The 22,538-nt window shown below is 40.7% G+C and overlaps 1 protein-coding gene across 1 annotated transcript; it reads right to left on the minus strand.

The window, feature by feature from the left end:
* Nucleotides 1-12,590: 12,590 nt before the first annotated feature.
* On the minus strand, nucleotides 12,591-15,536 carry GCNT1 (glucosaminyl (N-acetyl) transferase 1, core 2). Its single transcript, XM_009285264.2, has 2 exons — nucleotides 15,404-15,536; nucleotides 12,591-14,999 (listed from the first exon to the last, which is right to left on the minus strand). Exon 2 carries the CDS (start codon nucleotides 14,861-14,863, stop codon nucleotides 13,583-13,585), a length of 1,281 nt encoding a protein of 426 aa, XP_009283539.1. The 5' UTR covers nucleotides 14,864-14,999; nucleotides 15,404-15,536; the 3' UTR covers nucleotides 12,591-13,582.
* Nucleotides 15,537-22,538: the final 7,002 nt, after the last annotated feature.

Here is a 22,538-nt window from a genome sequence, read left to right on the forward strand (position 1 = left end):
GTAAAGGTTTTAGCTTTATTATGGTTTAGTTTTATTACTAGGTGCTGGTTTTAGCTCCTTAAAGTGATATTCATTTAGGCTTCTGGTTTTGCCCCAGGACGTGCCGGTCCATTGCCACCCCAGAAAGAAAAGTGCTCAGACCCTGTAAGGTATCTCTTGCAATGCTAAATATTAGAGCTAACAAAATAAGAAGAGAAAAGCATAGATAATCTTACGTCCCTTTAGGTGCTGGGAGCCCCAGGCATCAAACAGGACTCTGGATCCATGCACAAGACCCCTTGAAGACCCTTTTCATGGCTGTTACAGGATTACCTAGCAAGAAAGCAGCTCTATTCATCATTTCTACTGTCAAAAAGCAAATATGTCCTCCAGAGAACTTCTTGTTGCACTGTTAAAGACAAGGCTTTATCACCACTGCTGAGTGGGAGCTGCCCACAGGCTCCTCTGGAACCATGCATAGGCTATGGCGGAGGAAGGCATGCAGCTCGGCACGGCATGGCACAGCCTGAAGGCCACGCTGGACATGCAGCACCTGCCCAGGTTTGCTGTGGTGTGGGTCACTGGCTCCTAAATGTACAGTGGTCTCCTGGTCAGGATCACCACAGCTTCTGTTGTCAGAAACTTGTAGTTTTCCACAAGTAAAACTTTAAGTAATTTATAATAATTCAGCACAGTAGTGGTGGATGGATAGAGATGAACAGACAGAATGGACAACTTTTTAAAATGTCAAAACTTTGTTACGGTGGTTTCTTCCACCACGTCCTGACATTTTACTATCATTACCCTTTGTCAGTTTTTCTATTCCTCCCTTTCTGCTGTCTCTTCTTTCATCAGCCTTCCTGTTTTCCTGTTTTTTCCCCCATTTTTCTAGTTCCAATCTATTTTATTCCACATTATATTCTCATTCTATTTTTGTCAGTATAACAAAATACATTCTTTGTCTCACTTGCCTTTTAGTGCATTGCTCTGTGATTTTTGTGATATAGGGTCTTTGGAGAAGGTGGTCTGTCTTCTTATTTGTTTACATAGTACTTGCCGCAGTAGGGGATTTGGATAAAGTTACAATGAAATCAATAACCCTGTGATATTTTGCTGCCTTTCATTTCCTCTGGACAAGTTAATAATTAACTCTAGTAAAAGCCATACTGTGGCTAATCTTTGTTTTTCTTTTTTTTTTTCTTCTTTTTTCCCCCCAGTATGTGTCCAGTGAGTATGTGTCCACTGCCAGGACTTCAGAAAAAGTGAATGGACCCATGCCATTCTCTTTTCTATACTACTGCGTTCCCAAGCTTTACACGGGCTTCCCTAGCCACTTCTTCACATCTAACACTGAATGCTCTGTCCCTTCTTACCATCTCTCTACTATGTGAAAAAAGGAAGTGCTTGTGCTAAGCAGAGTCTCATCACTGGTTTTGCTTTTCACAGCTCATTTTTAAGACTTTTTTTGGCTCTAAGTTAATTTAGACAACTTCAGTTTGCCTAGAAGTCACTGTGCTTTCTAAACTTCTGCTGATGTTCTTTGTCTAACAAAAAATGTACTGTGTGAACCCTCTTGTAATGCACAGTAGACACTGAAATTGCATCATGGAGCCTCAAGTCTGCCCAGCAGCTGGACTCCTTATGGCAGGAATAACATGATCAAATGGGGGCTGAGCAGCTCTGAAGCCAGGATTTGCATGTTGAACTGCGGCACTGGAATTGATTCAGTGAGAAAAAAATTCCAATGGCCTCTTGAAATATACTTAGATATTATTTGACAGTGTTTTATCCAACAGCCTAATCCTTTTCTACAGATTGCCATTTAACGCTCAGGCTGACATTGTATTTTACCTGCCATTTTTTTAATAAAGGCAAAGAATCTTCTATATGGTAATAGACAAGATGTTTAAAAGGCAAGGTAGTGAGGGTTTTTTTCTCCAGCTGAGGTTGATTTGCATAAGCATTTTGAGGTTGATAAACTTTTCTTTCTGAAACTATACAGAGTCCAGGCTACTGTAACTTGTATTGCTTTGATGTGTTTTCCTGAATTCTCCTGCCTGGCATTTTTCAAATGTCAGTTCTTGAGACTTAACCATCAGTCTGAGCCACCCTCCCTGGTGGTGTGCCTCTGATATTGATTGGTTTGTACCATAACCTCAGAGAATGACACAAGAAACCTGACATATGACAAATAGAGCGATACTTCCTCCTTTAGAATTACGAAGTGCGAATAGCATGCAATATCTGCAGAGAGGTCTGCAAACATCAGTGAACATGTGCACATTGGGCTGCATTTACAGACAGCATTTAAAATGTTCTTCCAGAGGGATGTTGGAAGTATGTGCCTGATTCCCTGTTCTGGGCTCAAGTGCCAGGCTCCATAGAGAGCATGAACAACTGGCACAGGGAGTTACCAGCTGCATGGGGCTGGCCAAGGCGATAGTATGGAGAAGGGTTTGTCTTTAACCCACTTGTCTCTATAGAGCTGGTGACTTCTTTAGAGAAGAGACCAAATTCCTGTGTAGACAGACATGTATTTCCTATTCTTCTAAAAAACAGAGGGTGTGCTGTTCTTCTAAGACAGAGGGGAGGGGAAGGGAATGAAAGCTTTCTGAGTGTGCCTACAGCAGTATGTCTTTGTGCAGACTTAAAAACAAACTAGGTGCTGAGCTATGCAGCATGGGCCGGGCCCGGTGGAAGGAGAGATGTAGATTCACATGTTTAGGTAAAGCATGAAAGATCAAAGATAAGAATATGATGGAAAGAAGATGCCTCTAACTTCAGGTGCAGGGGGACAGGGATGTAATTTTGGACAAAGCTATCCAAGTTGCCACATTAGGTGCTTTTTGAAAATTGGCCAAGGCTAGCAGTTTGAAATACAAATTGTATCATAGTCGTTTACTGCAGTTTAGGCAATACCAAATATGGGAAAGAAAGTTGGAGCCAGTGCTGTTAATGTAAAAAAACCATCTCATGGTCACTTTTTGTTGCTGATATTTTTCCTTCCATTACCTTTGCCAACAAATGACACAGAGCACTCTGCAGAAAGTGAAATCATTTTGGTGGAATTATTTTTTCTTCTTTTTTTCCAGCAATTAAAGAGAGTAGCACTTAACAAACATTTAACCAAATACTGCCTTCTGCCAAAAATCATTTATACTACTGTAACCCCAATGCCTATATATAAAGAATAATACTTCCATTGGTATATTCTGATGCACCAATTCTAAGCCAAGCTTTTGCATGGGATTGATAGACTACATATTAGGTATCAAGTTCCCATCAAAGGACTGCATAATGTGGTTTCTCAGTACAAACTACTCTAAGTACCTTCTCCTGTCCAAAGAGATGACAAGCTACACAAACACACATGCATCTAGCCTTTTTTATAGTTTTTAAAAGTACCATACATGTCCAGACATACAGACCTTCCTAGGAAGGAAAGAGAGAGCCCACATGAAAATAATCACACAAAACAGATTTGCTTTCCTACAGTTCATCATTATAGCTACCTTTACAACAATCTTTAAATGGCCAAAAAGCCAAATACCTTCTTAGAGCAGCACATAGAAGATTGACCTGATTGTGCTGACTCCTCTTTGTGTCCAAAGAGGGACTTGTACAAGTGCAGACTGATTTTCCTTCTGACTGCACTCCAAGAAAAAGCGGGGACACATCTCCTAGCATCCCACTGTTGTATCACACGAATGGATTAGTTTGTGGCTTCATTTGAGGATGTGAGCAGAGCGAAATGGTTGTCACAACAGTGCCGGAAAGTGCTAAGTGTCTTCATTATTTCCTAGCTTTTTTTTTTTAAATCATTACTCCCAGCTTCATCTCAGCTAATTGATCCTCTGAAATACAACTGCCAGTAATGGGCAGATACCTTTACATTACATGTAGTAAGCAGCCTGCCCACCTCAGAGTGTAATGCTCTGTATGTATATTACTGTAAGCAAACATTTGATGAAATTTAATCCCAGACAGATGCGGCAGTATTCTTGTGAAAAGAATACTAAGTTAAAAATAACAGAACAGGTGAAAAAAGGGAACAATGTGTTGGGGCTTTGTGGGGACTGGTATTTGTGGGGGTGACAAAGTGGATGTGTGCAACATGGGAAAAGACTTACAGCAAGCCTCAGGTATTACATATTGTTTAAAACATTCAGTGCATAAGAAATGGGTTATCTGACTCTGGAAATATTTTTCTTCAGCTCTCATTCCTTTGGAGTGGTTTTGTAACTGTATAACTGCTGGAGAAATATAGAAAAACAGTCACATGGGCTGGCATGGACTGCAGGAGGTCTCCAGTCCAACCCCCTGCCCAAGGCAGGTCAGCTGTGGGGTCAGACACGGTTGCTCAGGGCTTTATGTGGCCAGGGCTTGAAATCCCCCAAGGACCGAGACAGCACAGCCTCTCCAGGCAGCCTGTCCCAGTACTTAGTTATCCTGCCATGGAAATTCCCCATCCCCGCTTTTTCTAGCTGGCAAATCTCCTGTTTCCATTTATGGCCACCACTGGCAAAAAGCCTGGTCCCTGGTAACCTCCTCGTAGGTATAGCGGGCACCTCAAAGCTGCCCTTCTCCAGTCCAGCTCTTGCTGCCTCTCCTCACAGTGCCTGTTGAAGCCTTGCTCATGTACATCCAGGCCAACCACATCTACTGCTCTCCCCTCATCCACAAATCCAGTCATTTTATCACAGACCACCATCCAGCAGGTCAGGCATCATTTAGCCTCGATTAATCCTTGCCGACTATTCCCAGTCCCTGTCTTCTCCCTCGTGTGCTCATACATGCCCAAGAGTTCTTGCTCCACCTGCGATTTTCCCAGGGACCAAAACCAAGGCCAACCAGCCTGTAGTTCCCCAGATTGTTCCATTTGCCCTTCTTTGAAGACGGGTACAACATTTGCTTTGTTTTGGTCATTGGAGGCCACCTCCAGTCTCCATGACTTGTCAGAACTGAAGGAGAGCAGCCTTGCGAGGACGTCGGATAGCTCCCTCAGCACCCTTGGGTGCAGCCCAACTGGTCTCAGGGGCATGGGTAGGTTGAGGGCTCACTTGAAAGCCACCAAGTACCTCAGCCTCTGTCATTAAATCACCACCCTCCATCCAGCAGCTGGTCCAAATATGCTGTTTAACCTCCACTGGATGAAAGCAACTGGTGACTAGTGCTGAACCACTAACAATAGCATCTCCAACAGAGCTATATGAAATATTTTGATATGTTGCTTATCATTCTGTTCCACTGTGACTGTCACTTTCCAGTGTTTTCTGCTTTTAACATACTTTTAATTTTTTGAGAGACTGCTCCAGTCTATGTCATTCATCTTCAGATGATGAAAGGTAGCCTTGTGGACGATTTTCCCTCTCATTTGAAAAATTTCCACGTGACTATTTTTAATGCTAGAAAGATGCTTAGTTGGTGGAAATTTCTCATAGTTTCATGAAAATTAACTGAAGTACACGGATTACACAGCTGAGCTGCCAGTCTAGCAGATTTAATATCTTCTGAGTGTTCTTCAGCCTACTAGTAAAAATTCAATCTTTAAAGGTCAAGAAGGGTGAAAGCCCGCTATATTGACTGCAGATTTTGATACATTCACAGGTAAAAGAAATACGACTTCAGAAATATACAAAATCCTAGTGGTATATAGCTCAATACTGTTTTAGTTAGACCTGAAAAATATTGAGCTTTTGTGGGCTTTGAGGTTTTTGGGACTACATCCTTATGAAGATAGATCAGAGACATTTAGGAACGACTCCTCTTTCCCAAAGTATTTATTTTAAGAATTCTGTTGAAAACTGAACTTGACAGTTACAGCTGAGGGTTTCATTTAAAAGAAAACCCTGGAGCTTTTTAATTATTCTCTGCCAAATAAATGGCAGCCATGCAAAAGCAATTATTCTTAAGAGGTTTTGAGATTCTGAATTTACTAAAAAATTAAACTAAGAAATAGCTACCAAATTGAGAAACAAAGTCACCCCTTACATGCAAGATCTAATCCATTCTCTAAGTCCCACTTTCTCTGCACTAGTTGCTCCCCTTCCACGGAGGTATTTAAGCCTAGAGCTACTCTGAGATATGGAAGAAGTTATTCTGCTCGTCCTTCCCCTAAATAAATAAATAAATGAGTATGCCTCTCAGTTATACAACAGTGCAGAAGTGACTGTACTCAATTTAAAACATTTCTGTTTGATTGCTTTTTATGAAAAGTCCTATAGAACCTAAGAAATATCTTTTAAGTGTTGTGTTAAAATAGTGAAAACTATTTCTAAATAGGAACCTTCATCCATGACTCAAATTTCTGTTTTATCCTGAATGTCAGTCCATTACTCTTACACTTAATTAAATGTAGCAAAATTGTAAATGTGATGTATGTAGTAGTTCTTATTTTGAATTGTAATTCAAAAAGGAAAAAAGTGTGTGTTTACAAATTTTACTGATTAGGAAGTACCTAGAAAGATTTCAGCTGTGGAGAGAAACCTCATTTATTTTCCCTGTGCATCTGAATATATAATCATTGTATCATTTTAGAAAGATTTTCAGATTCAGCATAGACTGCAGAATAAAGCTGGACAGGTAATCCACCAAAGGATTCTTCTGCCTATATACATAGTTAAAGGGGACTTGCACCATATTTTCAGCCTAGATATCGCTGGGACCCAGGGGATGGGAAGCTGGCGGGGAGAAGACAGCCTTCAGGACGAAAGCAATTAAGTACTCTTGCCCTGAGTAGGATCTGTAACCCCATTGAAAATAGTTTTACTGAAACTTCGCTTCTTCTTGTACCTTGGCCACCTGAAGTAATGTTTGGCAAGGTCTGTTAGCGTTTCTTTCAGATGCGCCCTCTCTTCTCAGTGGATCATGGCAGGAGGAGAAAAGGAGGCAGGAGACCATGAACGAAGGAGGCAAGCATGGGAAAAGTCTTGTTTGCTAAGGAAGGAGAAAGCCCATGAGACTGGAGATACTGAGGAAGAGACCTTCTTTTTCTCTGTGCCCTCAGCTGCAGTGGGTAAGCAGGCAGAAAAGGTTAAAAAGCAGCAAAGGCAAAATACTTTGACTAGTTCCTGTGAAAACAAAATTAAGTTTCTCTCTGCCCCTTTTGGTTTTGGTCATTTGACAAGAGCTCTCCAAAGATGAGTTGCCCTAGGGAGCAGGCATGGGAGCAGGGGCATTATCTCAGTTACTAAACACCCTGTTTGCCAAGTTTCCTGGCACGGCAGCAATTCAAATTAAATTTAGTGGGGAGGGAGGGAGGAAAAGAGGGAGGGAAGAGTATGCGTGGTGCTTGTATTTTACCTTCTAGCAGAAGTCCTTAAAGAAGATGTACCTGAGTTGTGTAGTCTGGATTTTTTTTTCTGAACTCTTTAAGTTTCATTGCTTTCTGATTGTTGTTAAGGATTTATGTTTTTCTCAGGCAACAGCCACTCAGTGCTACAGTGCCACATGCACAGAAGAAATAATAAATGCTTTTGGTCTCACTGCCCCAAAGTAGGTTCACCTGGGTTTGCTCCGGTGTAAAAGCAAATCCCCTCTGCTCTTTGGGGCCCCTGTAGCAATAGGAATTGAATGCGTCAGGATGCAAGGCTTACAAGTGTGTGATATGTTATTTCTTAAGAGCATCTCCTTGCGCTGTATGCCCAGCACAGACATGCCACGCAGGTAGCTAAAACAGCACTGCCTGGTCCAGAATAAATTAATCCACTGGGCTCATTTGGGCTCAAGAGCCCCATGGGGGCAGGAGGGCACCTGGCCTGGCCAGCAAGAGTTGGTGTGTTGTTAACAACAGGTTTGCTGATTTTTGCAGAAGGACCTATCTGCCTTAAACTTGAAAAGGCACAAAGGGTGCCTGGGATTAACTCGAAGTTAAGGGTGACAGCATTTAAACTCCTGCTTGTAGAGGAGGTATTACAACATTGTCCTAATAATCTAGTGGTTCAAAGAGGTAATTGATGTTTAACTGCCTGGTGCAAGCAACATGCTTAATTAACATCAGTCTGCTATTAAATGGGATTACGAGCATTACCTACAGACAGGTGATGTGCACTTTTCCAGAATGTTTTCCATACTAAACTCATTTCACATCAACACTGGGAAATTCCTCTTTCCAGCATCACTAATGCAATTCACACAGCTGGTGCCAAAATATACGAAAGACTCACCCATAACTGTTGATGCTAAGCCACAACTTTTACTTTCTCTATCACATACCCGTTAGTAAAATATACTTTGAAGCCATATGACCATTTCTGCTCCCCACCCCCACATGCAGCAAAGGCGAGTTGGTTGAAAGGAAGAGAGAGAAAGGGTTTTGATGTAGACAAACTAATTTCATGAAAGTTAGTGGAGACTTTAGTATCTAAACATTTTCTGCTAAAAGATTTCTGAAATACTGCTTGTTTAAATGAGAGAATGAAGGTAGGGTCAAGTCCCTAAAAAATAAAAAAATATGAAGATAGGTAAAATTCATATGATTTCATAGTATAGAATAAAAGATCATTACTTGTATGTGACTGGATCTCCCAGTAGGCCTAGGTTCCCAAATCCAGAGGAAATTATTTTTAAAAAGTATGGTTAGACCAGTATCTGTCAGAAAAATTTCCAGCATCCTGTCTTGGAGTATGCGACATGGATTTTAACAGATGACATCTGCTCAGGGCCCATCCTGACATGTTTTTCTTAGCTGAATTTTTTTCTATATCATCTTTTTTATCTACACAACTTAGGTATTTTGGGGAAAACAATATATTTTTACATACATTGGTTTGAATTCAAGGATTTGGTTGTGTTCTTAACTTTTCTTGTCAAGCTCTATTATACCTACAGAAGACAGACAAACTAAAATGAATACTGGCAGATCCTAGAAGAACCCAACCACGTGTAAGACTCCAACAGCAAAGCTCAGTTTCAGAGCCACAGAATTTAAATGAGGGCACTGAGTAAAATATTTCCCTGTCTGAAGAGATTGTAACAAAATGAAAGGCAAATAAGGGAAACCATAATGCAAATACAAAGGATCTGTGTGAGGTTAGTGGCTGACCCAGAAAAAGAAAAGAAAAAAAAAAAGAAGAAAAAACCCCAAACTATTATTTGTATGCAAAGAGTAAGAAACTGACTCATTTCAGTTATAAAATAGAAAACCTCAGGACACATATGAGGAAAATAACTTGATAAATCAGATTAGTGCAGATTCTTGAAAACTGAGTGAAAATATCTGGGAAAAGTTGAGTGACTTGATTTGGAATAAAGAAGATAATCTAAAGGGTATTGCCTTTTTTTGTCTGCTAAGGCACCTGGAAGGCTCCTTGCCTGTCAAAAGCAGGTTACTGTTAATTTACCACACTGCAGTCTAGGGCATTAAAAGCACAATTAAGGAAACTGATCTATCGGAAAGAAAAATATTTGAAAACTATGGAGACTGGTCTACTAGATTATTGAAATGTTAAGCTGAGGATGAATGGTATTGCTAACTGGAATTGGGAAGTCATTTTACATAATACAATTTCCCATGTTTTAATTGATTGAAGAGGTGCTCACTATAATACTAGCTCTTTTATATATTCTGTAAGTGACTAAAACAATCCACCACTAAAATTTTCAAGATGAAAAGAAGCTATAAAACAGTGAAATATTACAACAGAACTTAAATTAAATAACTTTTATTATTTTTAATGACTGCCACAGCCATTCAGAGCTAGCAATAGCACTGAATCTGGAGGAAAGGATTATGTCCTCCTTATTAGCACCGTACAAGTATGTTGGAGCATATGGCCTCTTCTTTCATTGTCATCTTCTAATGCATTCATGTTATAACCCAGGTCAATTTTTAATTGTCAGGCCACTTGAAAATGCACCAAGTAATGGTGATCTGGCCGGCGACCTTAATTATAACTGCAGTGTTCATCTCAAAAGTTTCCTGTCACTGTCTGTTGTGCTAGATAGGAAGCAGCGAGAGAACCAAACACATGCTTCCTGTCAAACCAAACCTAAGGCAGGAAGGAGATGAAAGCACAAGTGCTAGGTTTCTGGGATCAAATCAGCCTTTGAGCCAGCCTGGTGACTCTTAGTGATACAGGATACTTGGTTACCACAATTATTACCAGTAAACCAAGCAAATTGTTATTATTATTAGGGCCACTCAAAACACTTATGTGTAAGTGTGGACTGAACTAGAGCAGTGCCTCCGATGCACTGAGCTCTTTTGAAAAATTCTGCTATGGAAAATTAAATGACAAGTTAGGGGATTTTGAATAGCATATGTGTTACTTCAGCAACAGTTTCACTGGCTACTCATTCCTTCCCAGCACTGGTGAGCTGGACTGAGAAACTGAACAAGCTTTAAAACATAGGGGGGAAAAAAAAGAAGGTTATTCAGTAGGCAGAATGCAAACCAGTTTCCTTCCTAGCTGCTCAAAGGATGATAAGGTCACAGTGCGAGGGCTGGTGTAAGCTGGGTGCATGCAGCAAGGACTGGAAAAAGCAGGTACTCTGAGTGCCCTGGGCAGCACCGTAGCTGAACCCACCATCGCAGCTTCAACTTTAACTGCTCTATTCTCTGTCCAGCTTCCAAGTTCAATCCCGGTGCAGGTTTGTGTGTTGCCTTCTTCCCTGAGAGGGAACCTGAAGGTGATCAGAGTAAACCAGCAGTTTTCTTCTAGTAGAGCACCACTGTATTCAGAATTAATGGTTGAAGGGTTGGTGTTATTTTTTAATTTTTAGCTATTTCAAACAATAGCCCAGCATCTGCAGCACAGCACCAGGATTAGCTTGTTGCTGCAGTATCAGTGAAGCATTTTTCTTTCATGTTCACTCAAGCTAGTACTAGATTTTTACTCCAGTCCTCTAAACATCTAGTAGAAAACTGAGACAAGGTATGAAAAACTAGCTGCTGATGTCAGTAAGGGATATAATCTAGATTTTATTTGAGTTTTGTTGGTGCCACAAAGTTGCTCAACTCTAGGATGATGATTATTTTGGTTGCTTCTTGGCAGATTCAGTGAAATAATAATGTAAGTTAGATTGCTTTCTCTACCCATTATAGCTGGCTATAGTGTCTTTTCTGTATGTGTAGTTGCAATACCTTTAATTAATCTATTAATTTCCTTTGGCACATTTGGTACTTGTTCAACAGATTAAGAGTTCTTTTCATGAAATTGCCTTTCTAGACAATTTAAAATCTACTAGATCTGTAGAGATCTGTCTCTTCCACAAGTCAGTTTTAGGGAGGTGGGGTTTTTTGTGATTCACTTTCCCCAGAAGAAAAAGAAATTCCTCCCTATCTTATGGAGAATGTATGCTAAACAGCAATGGTGTCCTATTTTCCCTTCCATACAAAACAGAACATACAGTGAGTGTACACAGGATCTCTGTTGACCCTGTCCAAACAGTAACATTTGGAGCACCTAGTCAAGTAGCATCTTCACTATCTACAGCAGCAGTAGACACAGACAGGCATTCATTGTATTATACAAATGAGTAAGCAGAAAGCAGGCTGGAATAGGTAGGTAAAGGGGTTGTTGCTCCAGCTGCCTAGCAGATTTCAAGCAATTGAGTCAGCAGTCCACCCGGTGCAGAGAACTTCATTATCACTTTTTCAGTCTATTTGAACTAGCAGTTCTGGTCTCACAGAAGGTATTCATGTAGCTTGTCTTTAGGCGGAAATTCTTAAAACCAGCTAGCTTCCTTTCTGCTAAAAATATAACGATTTCCTGGAATTTCCCAGTACTGTATGCAGTGAAGTTAGTTGTAGTTGCTGTACTTTGCACAAGCTACAAGTTGTTGTAGCTTGTGCAAAGGTGGTAGAGCACAACTATCTATAAGAGCATTCTTGTAGAAAAGCCAAAGGGTGGGGAAGACAGGGTATATCACCCCACTGCCTCAGCTCACAGGCTTTAATTACCCATTTATGCGTCATGTGGGAGTCTCTGAAGACTCCCTAAACAGCTTTCAGGTGGTTTTGAAGGTGGGGGTTGGCAAGAACAGGCCCTATTTGAGATTAAATTGCTTGCCTCCCTAGCTGTTTGCATGATCATGTTAATTATGTTAATGTCTAAGTATTGGGGCACACCTTAGGAGAAACTTCATACCAAACTACCTTTGTAAGAAACACATGCTGCCATCACAGCAACAGTTTGAGAAACAAAAAATTTAGTCTGTTTTGCCATTTGCTAGTGCCTGTAAAGAATTCCACTGTCATCTCAGGAGTAAGATGAGACACCTGGCAGTAACTATGCATGACAAACCTGAATTGATATGGAAAGAAATAATATCATCCCCCACTGTGTCCTGTTCTCTCATCACCATGCTTCTGTGCCACATTGCAGCAGCTAAACTAAGCAGGGACCTAACCCAGAACAAAACTCATCCAGATTTCCTCCTTTCCCTTCCACCAAAAAGAAGCAAATAAATAAAAATCAGCTGCATCAGCTAAACCTAAACAAGCACAGACACATGAATGAATGAACATACAGAGGAAAGGTAGGACTTGCCTCAGCTGCAGCTTCAGTTGTGTACGGCAACCTACAGTAAAAACATTTTAGGTCTTCATCATTAGGATTTTTTGGTGGTCTTTGTTTCAGAAAGACTTTAATTGTAGGAAAAGGAGGTATCATTTAGAAAAAAAACTTTATTTTTGCACACTCAATGTTAAAAGAATCTGGAATGCAAGTTGAGCTTGACAGAAAGCAGAAACCAGCAGTTCCATCAGTGACATTTAGACACTACTGCAGTACTTTTAAGTTTTTGAGAAACTTGAGTCATTTTGGATCCAAAAGCAAGACTCTTGATACAGTAAGAAGTGTAAAATTACAAGTCTAACTCATCAGGCACAAAACTGGTTTCCCTGAGAAGATGTAATTACAAACTAGTGTATAAACTTTACATCACATTACCAGGGGGGTTTAAGAGTACAAAAGCAAGATTTGGCTACACAAATTTAAACACAAGTCCTTAATACTCCATGCTGAAGATGAAATTTTCAGGAGGATTAAGAATTACATATTACAGAACTACAGCAATCAGATTTAAGTTAAACGATGACAGCTGGCTTTGGTATATTCTTGTTTGTATAGTTTTCAGATCAATTCTAATGTTATTTTCCTGAGATCATTCAGTACTCAGTATGAAGTCTGTGCAGTCCAGCTGCTTTTTTCCTTTTTTTTTTCTTCCTCCTCTTCGTCTTTCCCTTCCAGCTAGCATTACATTCATGGGAAAAAACTGAGGAATAACCATGAACAACATGCATTTTTCCAAGCCTTAAAACAAATAGTTTAGCCAAGGAAGCCCATTAATTACACCTTTTAGATAATAAATATTCCAAATAGTTGGCCTTCCAAAAATTTCTGTCTTTGATTTTGTACCCAAAGTTCCAAGCCTCAGTGTGCAACACAAGGCATCCCCATTTTCACTTGAGACATGTCTTCTTTCCCCCTCGTCCATGGACAACACAAGGAGGGTGTCATCACCACCACACCAACATGGTGAGAAACATAATACCCATCATCAGCATCAACACCATCGGTGTGTTGAAGTTGTATTTATGTTAAAGTACATAGCTGTATACAATTTGTACCTATGTTTCATAACAGGAGCATGCTGTATTTTAGTTCTTTTGCAGATACAAAGCTTTGTGTCGCAAATACTCTTCCAAACATTTCACTGCAAAAGGGTCAACATCAGTGTCAAACTTATTGGCAAAGAAGTGGTGGTTTCGTAGCATCCAGTTTAGGTCTCCTACTCCAAAAACACAGACAGAGCGAACGTGAACTCCACTGCATGGTGGGTAGGGTGCACCTTTGGACATGTCACCTTCAAAGTACTGCCACTTGACAAACCTGGCCAATGCATTCATGTCAGAAACATCATACTTGACACTGGAGGAAACTGCACCCGGGACTTCAGGGATTCTCTGAATTGTTGCCCACAGGTACTCATCTGGGCTGTAAGTGTCTTTTGCCCACTCAATGAACTTAAGTATTTTGCTGCTTTCTAATACGTATTCTACAAATCTTCTGCTAACTACAAAATAGGCACTACCAGAAAAAATTGGAGTACTGAGAGGCGGTAGTTGTTTGTCTGTGCCTGTGTTCTTTATTTTACCATCAATAATCTCATGGTGTTTTTTCCACCTTACTTCTTTATAAACAGGCATTTTTTCTGTTTCCAAGCTGTTTTCACCTTTAAGGGCTTTTAATTTCTCTACTATTTCCTGGTTGGTCTTTATAGGAAAGTCCATGCCACAGAGGTTTATTAGGTATTTCCAGTTTGAACTTCTTCTGTAGAGATCTTTCATGCAGTTAATGTCTGCCTGCACCCTGCTCCATGAAGCATATACAACACTCTCTAACTGGCTGGAAATAAAGACATTATCAAAACATGAGACTATTCCCTTCACAGCAGCAAAAAAAGATTCTGGAGACTTTTTGTCAACATGAATGCAGTAAAAATTCTGAGGGGCATAGATTGATCTTAGAAGTCTATCAAGCATCTCAATTTTGTGATAAACCACTATTGAGTAAGCAATTGGAAATTCTGCTTCTTCATTGCTGAGAGGTTCCATAATGTATTTCCTAGTCTTGGTGAAGGAGGCACAGTCCGCTGTCATGTTAATATAATCATTCGTTGTTAGTCTGGGGCGTTTCTTAAATGACACCGACAACGTCTCAAGCTTTACCCTTTGAATTTCTTCTATATCCCCCTCTATAATCTTGGTGCAGTTAACATTGGCAATAGGATGTTCTTTTGTCAGCTCTAGATGTCTCCGATTTAAGAAGTCCTGTTTCTGGTTAACTTTCAAAACTGAAATGATTACTAAAATAAGAGTTAGACCCAAGAAAAGCCTGAAGCATGAGTTGTGGCAAAACCGTAACTTCCTCTTCAGCATTTCAAATACCAGGTAGCTTTGCAGGGCTAAAAAAATTGCCCTCCACTCTGTTCATATTAGCTTCAACAACTTCAGAAAAACATTTTGTGTTTCTCAGGAATTTGGTGAGTTTGTCAGGGAGACGGAAGGAAAAATCCTAAAATAAAATGAAATATGACTGTCATTCAAAGACTAAAAGGTTTCTTTAAAAAATTACTGGTTAATAATTACATTGTTATTTATTGAAAGTAAAAAGATGAATAGTTCAGCCAAAAATACTCTGTTGAAAATTAGAAGTTAATGAATAAAATTAGTTTATTTTTCTAGAAAATGACTGGGAGAGGCAGATAGTTTTCGCGAAACGCTATTTTCATAGTACTACAACCAAAGTTCAGTAAGAAAACAGAGCTGATTCAGCTGCACCTGACAAAATCAAAGCCAGTAAGTCAGATAGGTTACTGAGAAGCAAGAATTTGATGTTAAGTTACACTTCAGAGTTTGACAAGAATGTTTTATACTCACTTCAGCAGTGACATAGATTTCATTATAATTATAACTTACCAGTCACTTCCTGGATGCTACTCATGCTTTATCTTCCTACTGTGAAAGCTGTCCCTGAAGCCTTTCAAGAATTTTTTGTGAGATACAGTCTCTTCAACATCCTGCAGATGAGCTTAGAAATACCATCAGGAAAGAGCTGATGAGAAGGGGAGAAAGAAATTAGTATAGCATAGCTCCTCAACTTTCAGAGTTGTGAGAACAGCTGTGACTGAATTGCTGAAGTACCTTTTTAAGGTAAAAGGCATTACTTATGGCCTATCTCTAAAGCTGATTTGTGTTAAGTCACTGCAAATGCACAAATCTAAGAGCACAGCAGTGTTGTGTTACCATTGTTTAAACACACTTGTTTTTATGATTCAGCAATTGCTTTTATGTGGAAATATGCTGCAAGGCTGAGTTGCAACAAGATTTATAATATGCCAATCTTATTTTCGTCTTTATTTTCACAGGCACTATTTATTTTGTTAGTCCTGTTTCCTCTTTAGCACCTTTTTTCTGTTTCAGTACCCTGTGAAGGGATCACTGCACAGTTACGTAGCTGCTATAGCTGTAGCTGTTGAGAAAACTGCAGTCTAGAACTGGATTTTTATTTTGTAAGTACTACCTCATGCAGGTAAACTGATCAACACAGGCACTGTATCATTTTTGTTTGTTAGTCCTGTTTCCTCTTTAGCACCTTTTTTCTGTTTCAGTACCCTGTGAAGGGATCACTGCACAGTTACGTAGCTGCTATAGCTGTAGCTGTTGAGAAAACTGCAGTCTAGAACTGCATTTTTATTTTGTAAGTACTACCTCATGCAGGTAAACTGATCAAGAACAGGATATCCTTGAACAACTTACATTGCCACTCAAATGCCATTTGTACTCACAAAATTGTTGCCTAATAATTCAGTGAAGGTTTGAATTTCAAACCAACCTCTAATTGTAAAAGCCAATACAGTTTATAGAGAATGTCTTCCAAAATTTTAATCTATAAGTTAAAAGGTTAGTGAAATATTGAAGTATTTGAGAGATATACAGCTCCTTTAATTTTTAGTACTTTCAAGAAAAATTTAGTGCCTCTGAATAACTTTCTGAACAGCTCTAAGAATAACTGCTACCCAAACAAACTGGTAAAAAAATTTGTTTGAGAAAAAGAAGTGTACGCTGTGTCCACCTGTGGGTTTTGCTGCAGGCTGTTCAGAGTAAGATTTTTCTTTTCTTCCCCTCTTTTCTTTAAGCTGCCTCAGTATCATTTTAGTTTTTAATTCTCAGACTGTGGCTTTTAAGCTGCTACTTGCAAATCTCAGAACAGGTGCATACAAGAAATTGAGGCCTGGCATCCCAGAGTTTTTTGGTAGTAATGCTGCCACCAGGATGCACTACACATTGGGTCCACCATTATGCCCACAGCATTGCAAACTGACTGGGGGAGTAGGTCCACGTGTAGTAGGTGGGGGGTAGGTGCGGAGCACTGCACAAATGTCTAGCACAGCTATAAGGATTAGCAGTATTTTAAGGAAGTACTACCAAATATTTTGTAATTCAAGCCACCAGCAGGCAGAGACCACAAAGTATTTGAGACTAACAGCATTATATAAACATGTTATTTACTATAAAGTGTACTTTGTTTTCAGAGTTACACCTGTAATTATTTTATCCTGCATTTCTAATTTATCTTAGGGAGGCAAACATTTGTTCCAAGTCTGTTTTAGGTGTATAGTGAAGTCAAACTGGAAGAAGTAAAATTTTAACCCTTAAGGTAAGTAGCCAGGTGAACTAGTGTGCAATTACAGCTGAAAGCATAGAGAGGTACTTTTTAAGTATCAGGTCTCACACTTTCAATTTGAATTTAAAAAAAATTAAAAAGGGAAATTCCCCAATTACCATGTTCAGTTTGCAATGTGGCATCAAACACAATGACATAATTTAGAGCAAGTTTTAACATGCTTTATAACTTATCACACACTTGCTTACTTGATGTCCTGCTAGTTTTGACTAGCAGATCTGATCCAATAAAAATAATATCCATCACATATGAAATTAACAAAGGAAGGATACTAGCTATGTGATAGTCTCCATAATCTCTATCGAGTCTATATTTCCATAGGATGAAGCTTGTGATACTGGTTACCCTTAAATTAGTGTTTTCTGCCTACCAACTTAGAAATGAAGACTTCTCTAGAACTTAAAATGTACTTCAAATACACTTATATTTGTGAAGCTTTGGCTGACAGAAGCTGGAATCCTTCTTTCTTTAGGATGAGAGTTAGCACTACTATTTTATCCTATTCTCATTTTTTATAGGAGCACTACCGTTGTGGAGTAACACACACTCCAAGAGGATTGCCACCCCCTCCCTGTTCTTTACAATGCAGGAAGACAGAGCCTTAATCGAAAGCTGCCTTTGTGGTCTTCACCTTCTACAATTTCCAAAGAATAAAGCTTGCCAAGAAGCCTTCCCTGCTCCTGTTTTAGAATAAAACTTAGTTGAAAGCAGGATAAAGAGTCTCTTTCAGAAAGGACTTGTATACCCAGCTGGGTGCAATTCCTCTATTGTTTTGAGCTCAGAATAATCAGACCTTGTATTTCCATTATACCAAAATGAGAGATCTGCAAACATTTACACATTAACATGGCTCTTATCTTTAGGTGGAGTTTTTTCCCCACAGTCGAATTTCTCTCACTGACGTGCTGCTTCCTCTGAACAGTCTTAACAATAAGTTACTATTTGTTTATGCTTGCAATTCTTTTTCTAAAAAGTCCTGAAACTTGATCATATCCCATTCTTTGCAAAAGCTGACCTTTACAGGATAAGGAAAGATTTGGTACCTTTCATCTAATAATATACCTGGTTTTTGTTTTACAAAGTTTTATGAGCCTAGAATACTCATTAACATAGCTTCAGACTGCATTCAGTAAAGCTTTTAAAATCTTTTTCTCAAGCTCTGCATAGTTTTAGTGTGCACACTAGAGAATGCGGTGTCAGAGGCAGCACTTTGCACGGTGGGAGAGCAGGAGGGAGGTTTGCACAGCCACAGATAGCAGACTTTATGCTACAGCCTTGGTCTTGCTCTCAACTGAAGTTCAGTTGCAGAAGTTATGTACTTGACCCGCTTCCTTCTTTTACTGCCTCCTCCTCAAGTCAGAGCCTGTATTTCTGATGCAGTAGTCATTAAAAGAAGAAACTTATAGCAGTTGCTGGTATTTGGAGGAGTTAGTACAAAGGTTGTGTTAGCTGCCCGCTTCCCTCTTTCCTGCCAAAATTATTCTTCACTGGTGTATATAAATTGTGCGGTATGACTAAACACAAAACCAAGGTAATTTCAACCTCATTTCTACTAGACGCTAGTGTTCTCCATGTAAACAGACCTTATGGAAAGAAGGATTACTATACCTAGTTTAAATCTCCATTTCTGGTACCTCTTCTGTGTCAGAGGGCAAATCACTTGGATCATCTGCCTCTTAGTTTATTCATCTGTGAAACAAGTACTCATTACCTGGCAGTTTGGGAAATGTCTTGGTAAAAGTCAGGTTCTGATTTAACTTTTATATTACTGTAAAGGTGCTACTGTAAAACAGCTGATTTCGTTAACAATGTCTTTACCTTGTTATTGTAGAAAGTTGTGTTAACCCTATATGCTAAATTACTCATCTGACCCATGGTACTGACTGAAACGAGTCAGCAATAGACTACATGGGTACTTACGCCAAAGGAGCTGAAGGGGAATAACCTTCATCAAAGAAAGGCTGCGGCCACAGACAGATGGAGCAGCACCCTCCGAGCCCAGCTCAGCATGTGATTTTAGCTAAGTTTGGCTTCACCCATCCTTAAAAACAAACAGAAAATCCCACAAGAAACCTAAGTCTTCAGAGAAAAAACCGAACAAAACACTTTTACAAGATTATACCACAGCTTGGAGGAGGACCAAAGTTCACGTGGAGGTTTTATACAGACCAGCTGGACTGGAGCTGCAGCACATAATGGCAGTGCTATTAGCAACACACCACAGGGCTGGTCCTAAGACAGAGGATGTCTGCGAGGGTGCAGAGCCGGCAGAGCGCTGCAACACCAGCCCTGATGAAGGGCGTGTACCTCAGCCCTGCAACACGGAAACCAGCCTTTGGCCACCAGCACAGCAACCTCTTCAGCTGCAGTTTCACAGTGCGACTGGTCCAATATCACGACGTGCTGCTGGTGGAAGGAGCAACCCTACTCCCATCTCTGCTGGCCACATGTCGGGCTGGGAGAGGTATGACAGCAGACCCAACCAGCCGGCCTCTGGGGAGCTCTCCGCAGTCAGCTCTCACGGCCGCCGGCAGGGCCCCAAGGGCACTAATAGGCCTTGACAGCTCCAGCCAGCCCACTCCAAGCTCCCCCATGGCCCCAGTTCAGCCTCCCGGGGCTGTCAGCCCCTGCCCCAGTGATGCCATAGCAGGGCCGGTCTCCAGCCCCCACAGCCTGGCCACGGGCCCTGACAAGCTAGGCCCAAGTCCCAGCCCAGCCTCGGCCTGTCCCCGTCCCCAGCAGGCGCCTGATGCCAGGGCTGCTCCCGTGCCCCCTGGCTGCCCTGCTCCTGGCTGGGGCGGTGGGACGGGCCTGGCTGGCAGTCCCTGCCCTGACAGACCTGCCATGGGGAGCCACCAGCGCTGCGGAGCCCTGGAAATCTCTGCTTACCACGCTGCAGTCCAGCAGACCTGGGCTCCAGGTTTTAGGCTCTTGTTTGGACCGATAAGGCTGAGAGTGAGAGATGTGTCTTTTCCTAAATGAGGTTAAAAGCAATGGCAGCCTCTAATCAGTGTTACACTAGGGTGGCACTGCTCTCTGGGGCTATTTATTTTGCCTGAGTAACAGCGTCAGGACTGGGAAAACAGGATTCCTGGTTCTCAGGCATCACAGGGCCTCCCTCATGCCAGCTCGCGTAAAACGCATCGCCCTCCTCTGTCCTGTCTGAAGTAGTTTAGAGAGCAGAGTGAAACCATAAACTAAGTAGATATTTTTTGTATTTAAGCAATTACCATACCTTTTTTACACTAAGCGTTTTTTTCCCTTGGAAAAAGCAGTTAGGGCGTGCTGTGAAATGGTACACAGACCCATCTCATGAGAAGATGAAAATCATTAGGGGCTGGTAGCACAACCACAAAAAAATCATGTGTCTTTTGATTTTGGCACTCCAGTCTTTTCTCACATCAATGGAAAAACTGTTGAGGCAAGATGTTAAACACCGATTCAGCATCCAAAAGGAAGCAATGTAGCCTCCAAAATACACCATGTGCCAGTATCAGCACCAGAAGTTCAGAAGGGGGTAAGGGTAAGAGGGTAAGAAAGTACTTTGGGGTACTTCAGCAGCCTGTAAATCTTGTGAAAGATTGACAGAAAGGCAGGAAAGAGCTTAGAGTTAGGTAGCATCACGGAGGCTGTCAGGAGGTCACAACCAGTTAGAACAAGAGCAGGGAAGATCTGATAGGTCTTGCAGGCTTAGCTGCAATGTTCTGGTGTCACAACTCTCTCAGGCTTGTGGGCTGCTGAACTAATGTGCACCCAGCTCCTTCCCTTCATTTTTTCTCCTATTCTGCTTCCTCTAAAAAGTATCAGAGGAAGTAGACGGTGATGTTTGCTCTCTTGTGGTTGCTTTGGTGACTTTTGGCATACAGCTACTGTGGAGAGGACCCAGCAACATGAACATTATGCAGGCCTCTATTATATGTCCACAGACACATTAGCTTTTAATCAAAGCTTTACAACAGGTATTTGAAAACTTCCAGGCAGCTGCATTAATATCCTACATCCATTCATTACAACCTGAGATTTTTGTTTTTACAGAAACATATTGAAGAAAAGCCAAGGGGAAAATGTAGTGCTGAGTACACCCACCTCTGAAGTGGTAGTTGGGATGGGCCAGGAGACAAGTAATCGTTTTGATGGGTGGGGAGTGAGAGTCAGAACTGACTTATTTTTCCCTTTTCTTGCCTCGGAGGCAGTGAGGGAGGGTATAAGGAAACTTCACCTGCCCCTGAGAATAGTAAGTGAGCAGGTGTTGACCAGATCCTTGCTGTTGTCTTTCCCCATTCACAAATTCCACCTGAGATACAAAACTTTTCCTCAACACTTCAGAAGGCGGCCCTCCACTGAGGGTGGATTTGCTGGAAAGTCCTTGAGTTTTACCAGGACATACCCACAATGCTTCAAAAGATACATATCCTGCAAGCAGTTATTACAATTAACCTGCTTCCGTTCAGGTTCAGTTATACAGAACATTAGTTCTGATGAGGAAGTGATTTTTAAAGCTGTAAGCAGCTTGCATAAACACAAACATGCATAAGCACAAAGACAGACTGCACAGATGCAGGGTTATGTGCAGAGATCTGCCAGACACAGAGCGGAGTCACATTTACTCAGCATTTCCATGATACCAAGCAGCACCATCTTGAAAGTAGATACGCCTGTAACTGAATGAAAGTACTCATGTTTGTTCCGTTAGATAATCTTCAGTCTTACTGGAAATAAGAATTGGTCATAAGCTGAGTACTTGGGTTACCATTAGACTCCACGGGACTAAGACCTTAATTCTGAAAGTCATACAGAGGCAGCAGCAGGGTTCCATGTGGGTGCAGTTGTATGCTCATTGACAACACTGTGTGAGAGCAGAGCTTTTCCTTCAGAGCTGCTTAAAAAACCTCAATAATAAAAACGAAAAAGACACTTCCTTTTTATAGAAAAACCCCCCACATTTCTAGCTCTTTGTTAGCTTAGAAGGCAGCTTTAAACAAAACTCCACAAACGACTAGTACTGCTATACCTACCACTACATGGAGATTAAATAGTAAGAGTAGCTAAAAGTAGATAGCTGTTTCTCAGGAAAAAAAAAAAGTATGAAGATAAATTCAAACCTCTGGGTTATATGGAGATCTTACATTCAAATGTCAGGAATCTGACACTAAAATCTTTCTCTTTTAAAAAATGAGTAAAACCCACATGAACATACACTCAGTGTGTAAAATGGCATCAAAAAATGTAAATTTTGGTAGCCTTTCTAGTACTCTTTTGTACTACTGTATCAGGTAAATCTTCCTCAGAACAGTTCAAAGCCTGATTCCCATTTGCCATTCATGTCCATCCTTAGAGGTCCCGCAGGCAGAGCTATAACAAGAAATT

This window comes from Aptenodytes forsteri, unplaced genomic scaffold (genome assembly GCF_000699145.1).
Source record: "Aptenodytes forsteri isolate BGI_AS27 unplaced genomic scaffold, ASM69914v1 Scaffold151, whole genome shotgun sequence".
Lineage (NCBI taxonomy): Eukaryota > Metazoa > Chordata > Aves > Sphenisciformes > Spheniscidae > Aptenodytes > Aptenodytes forsteri.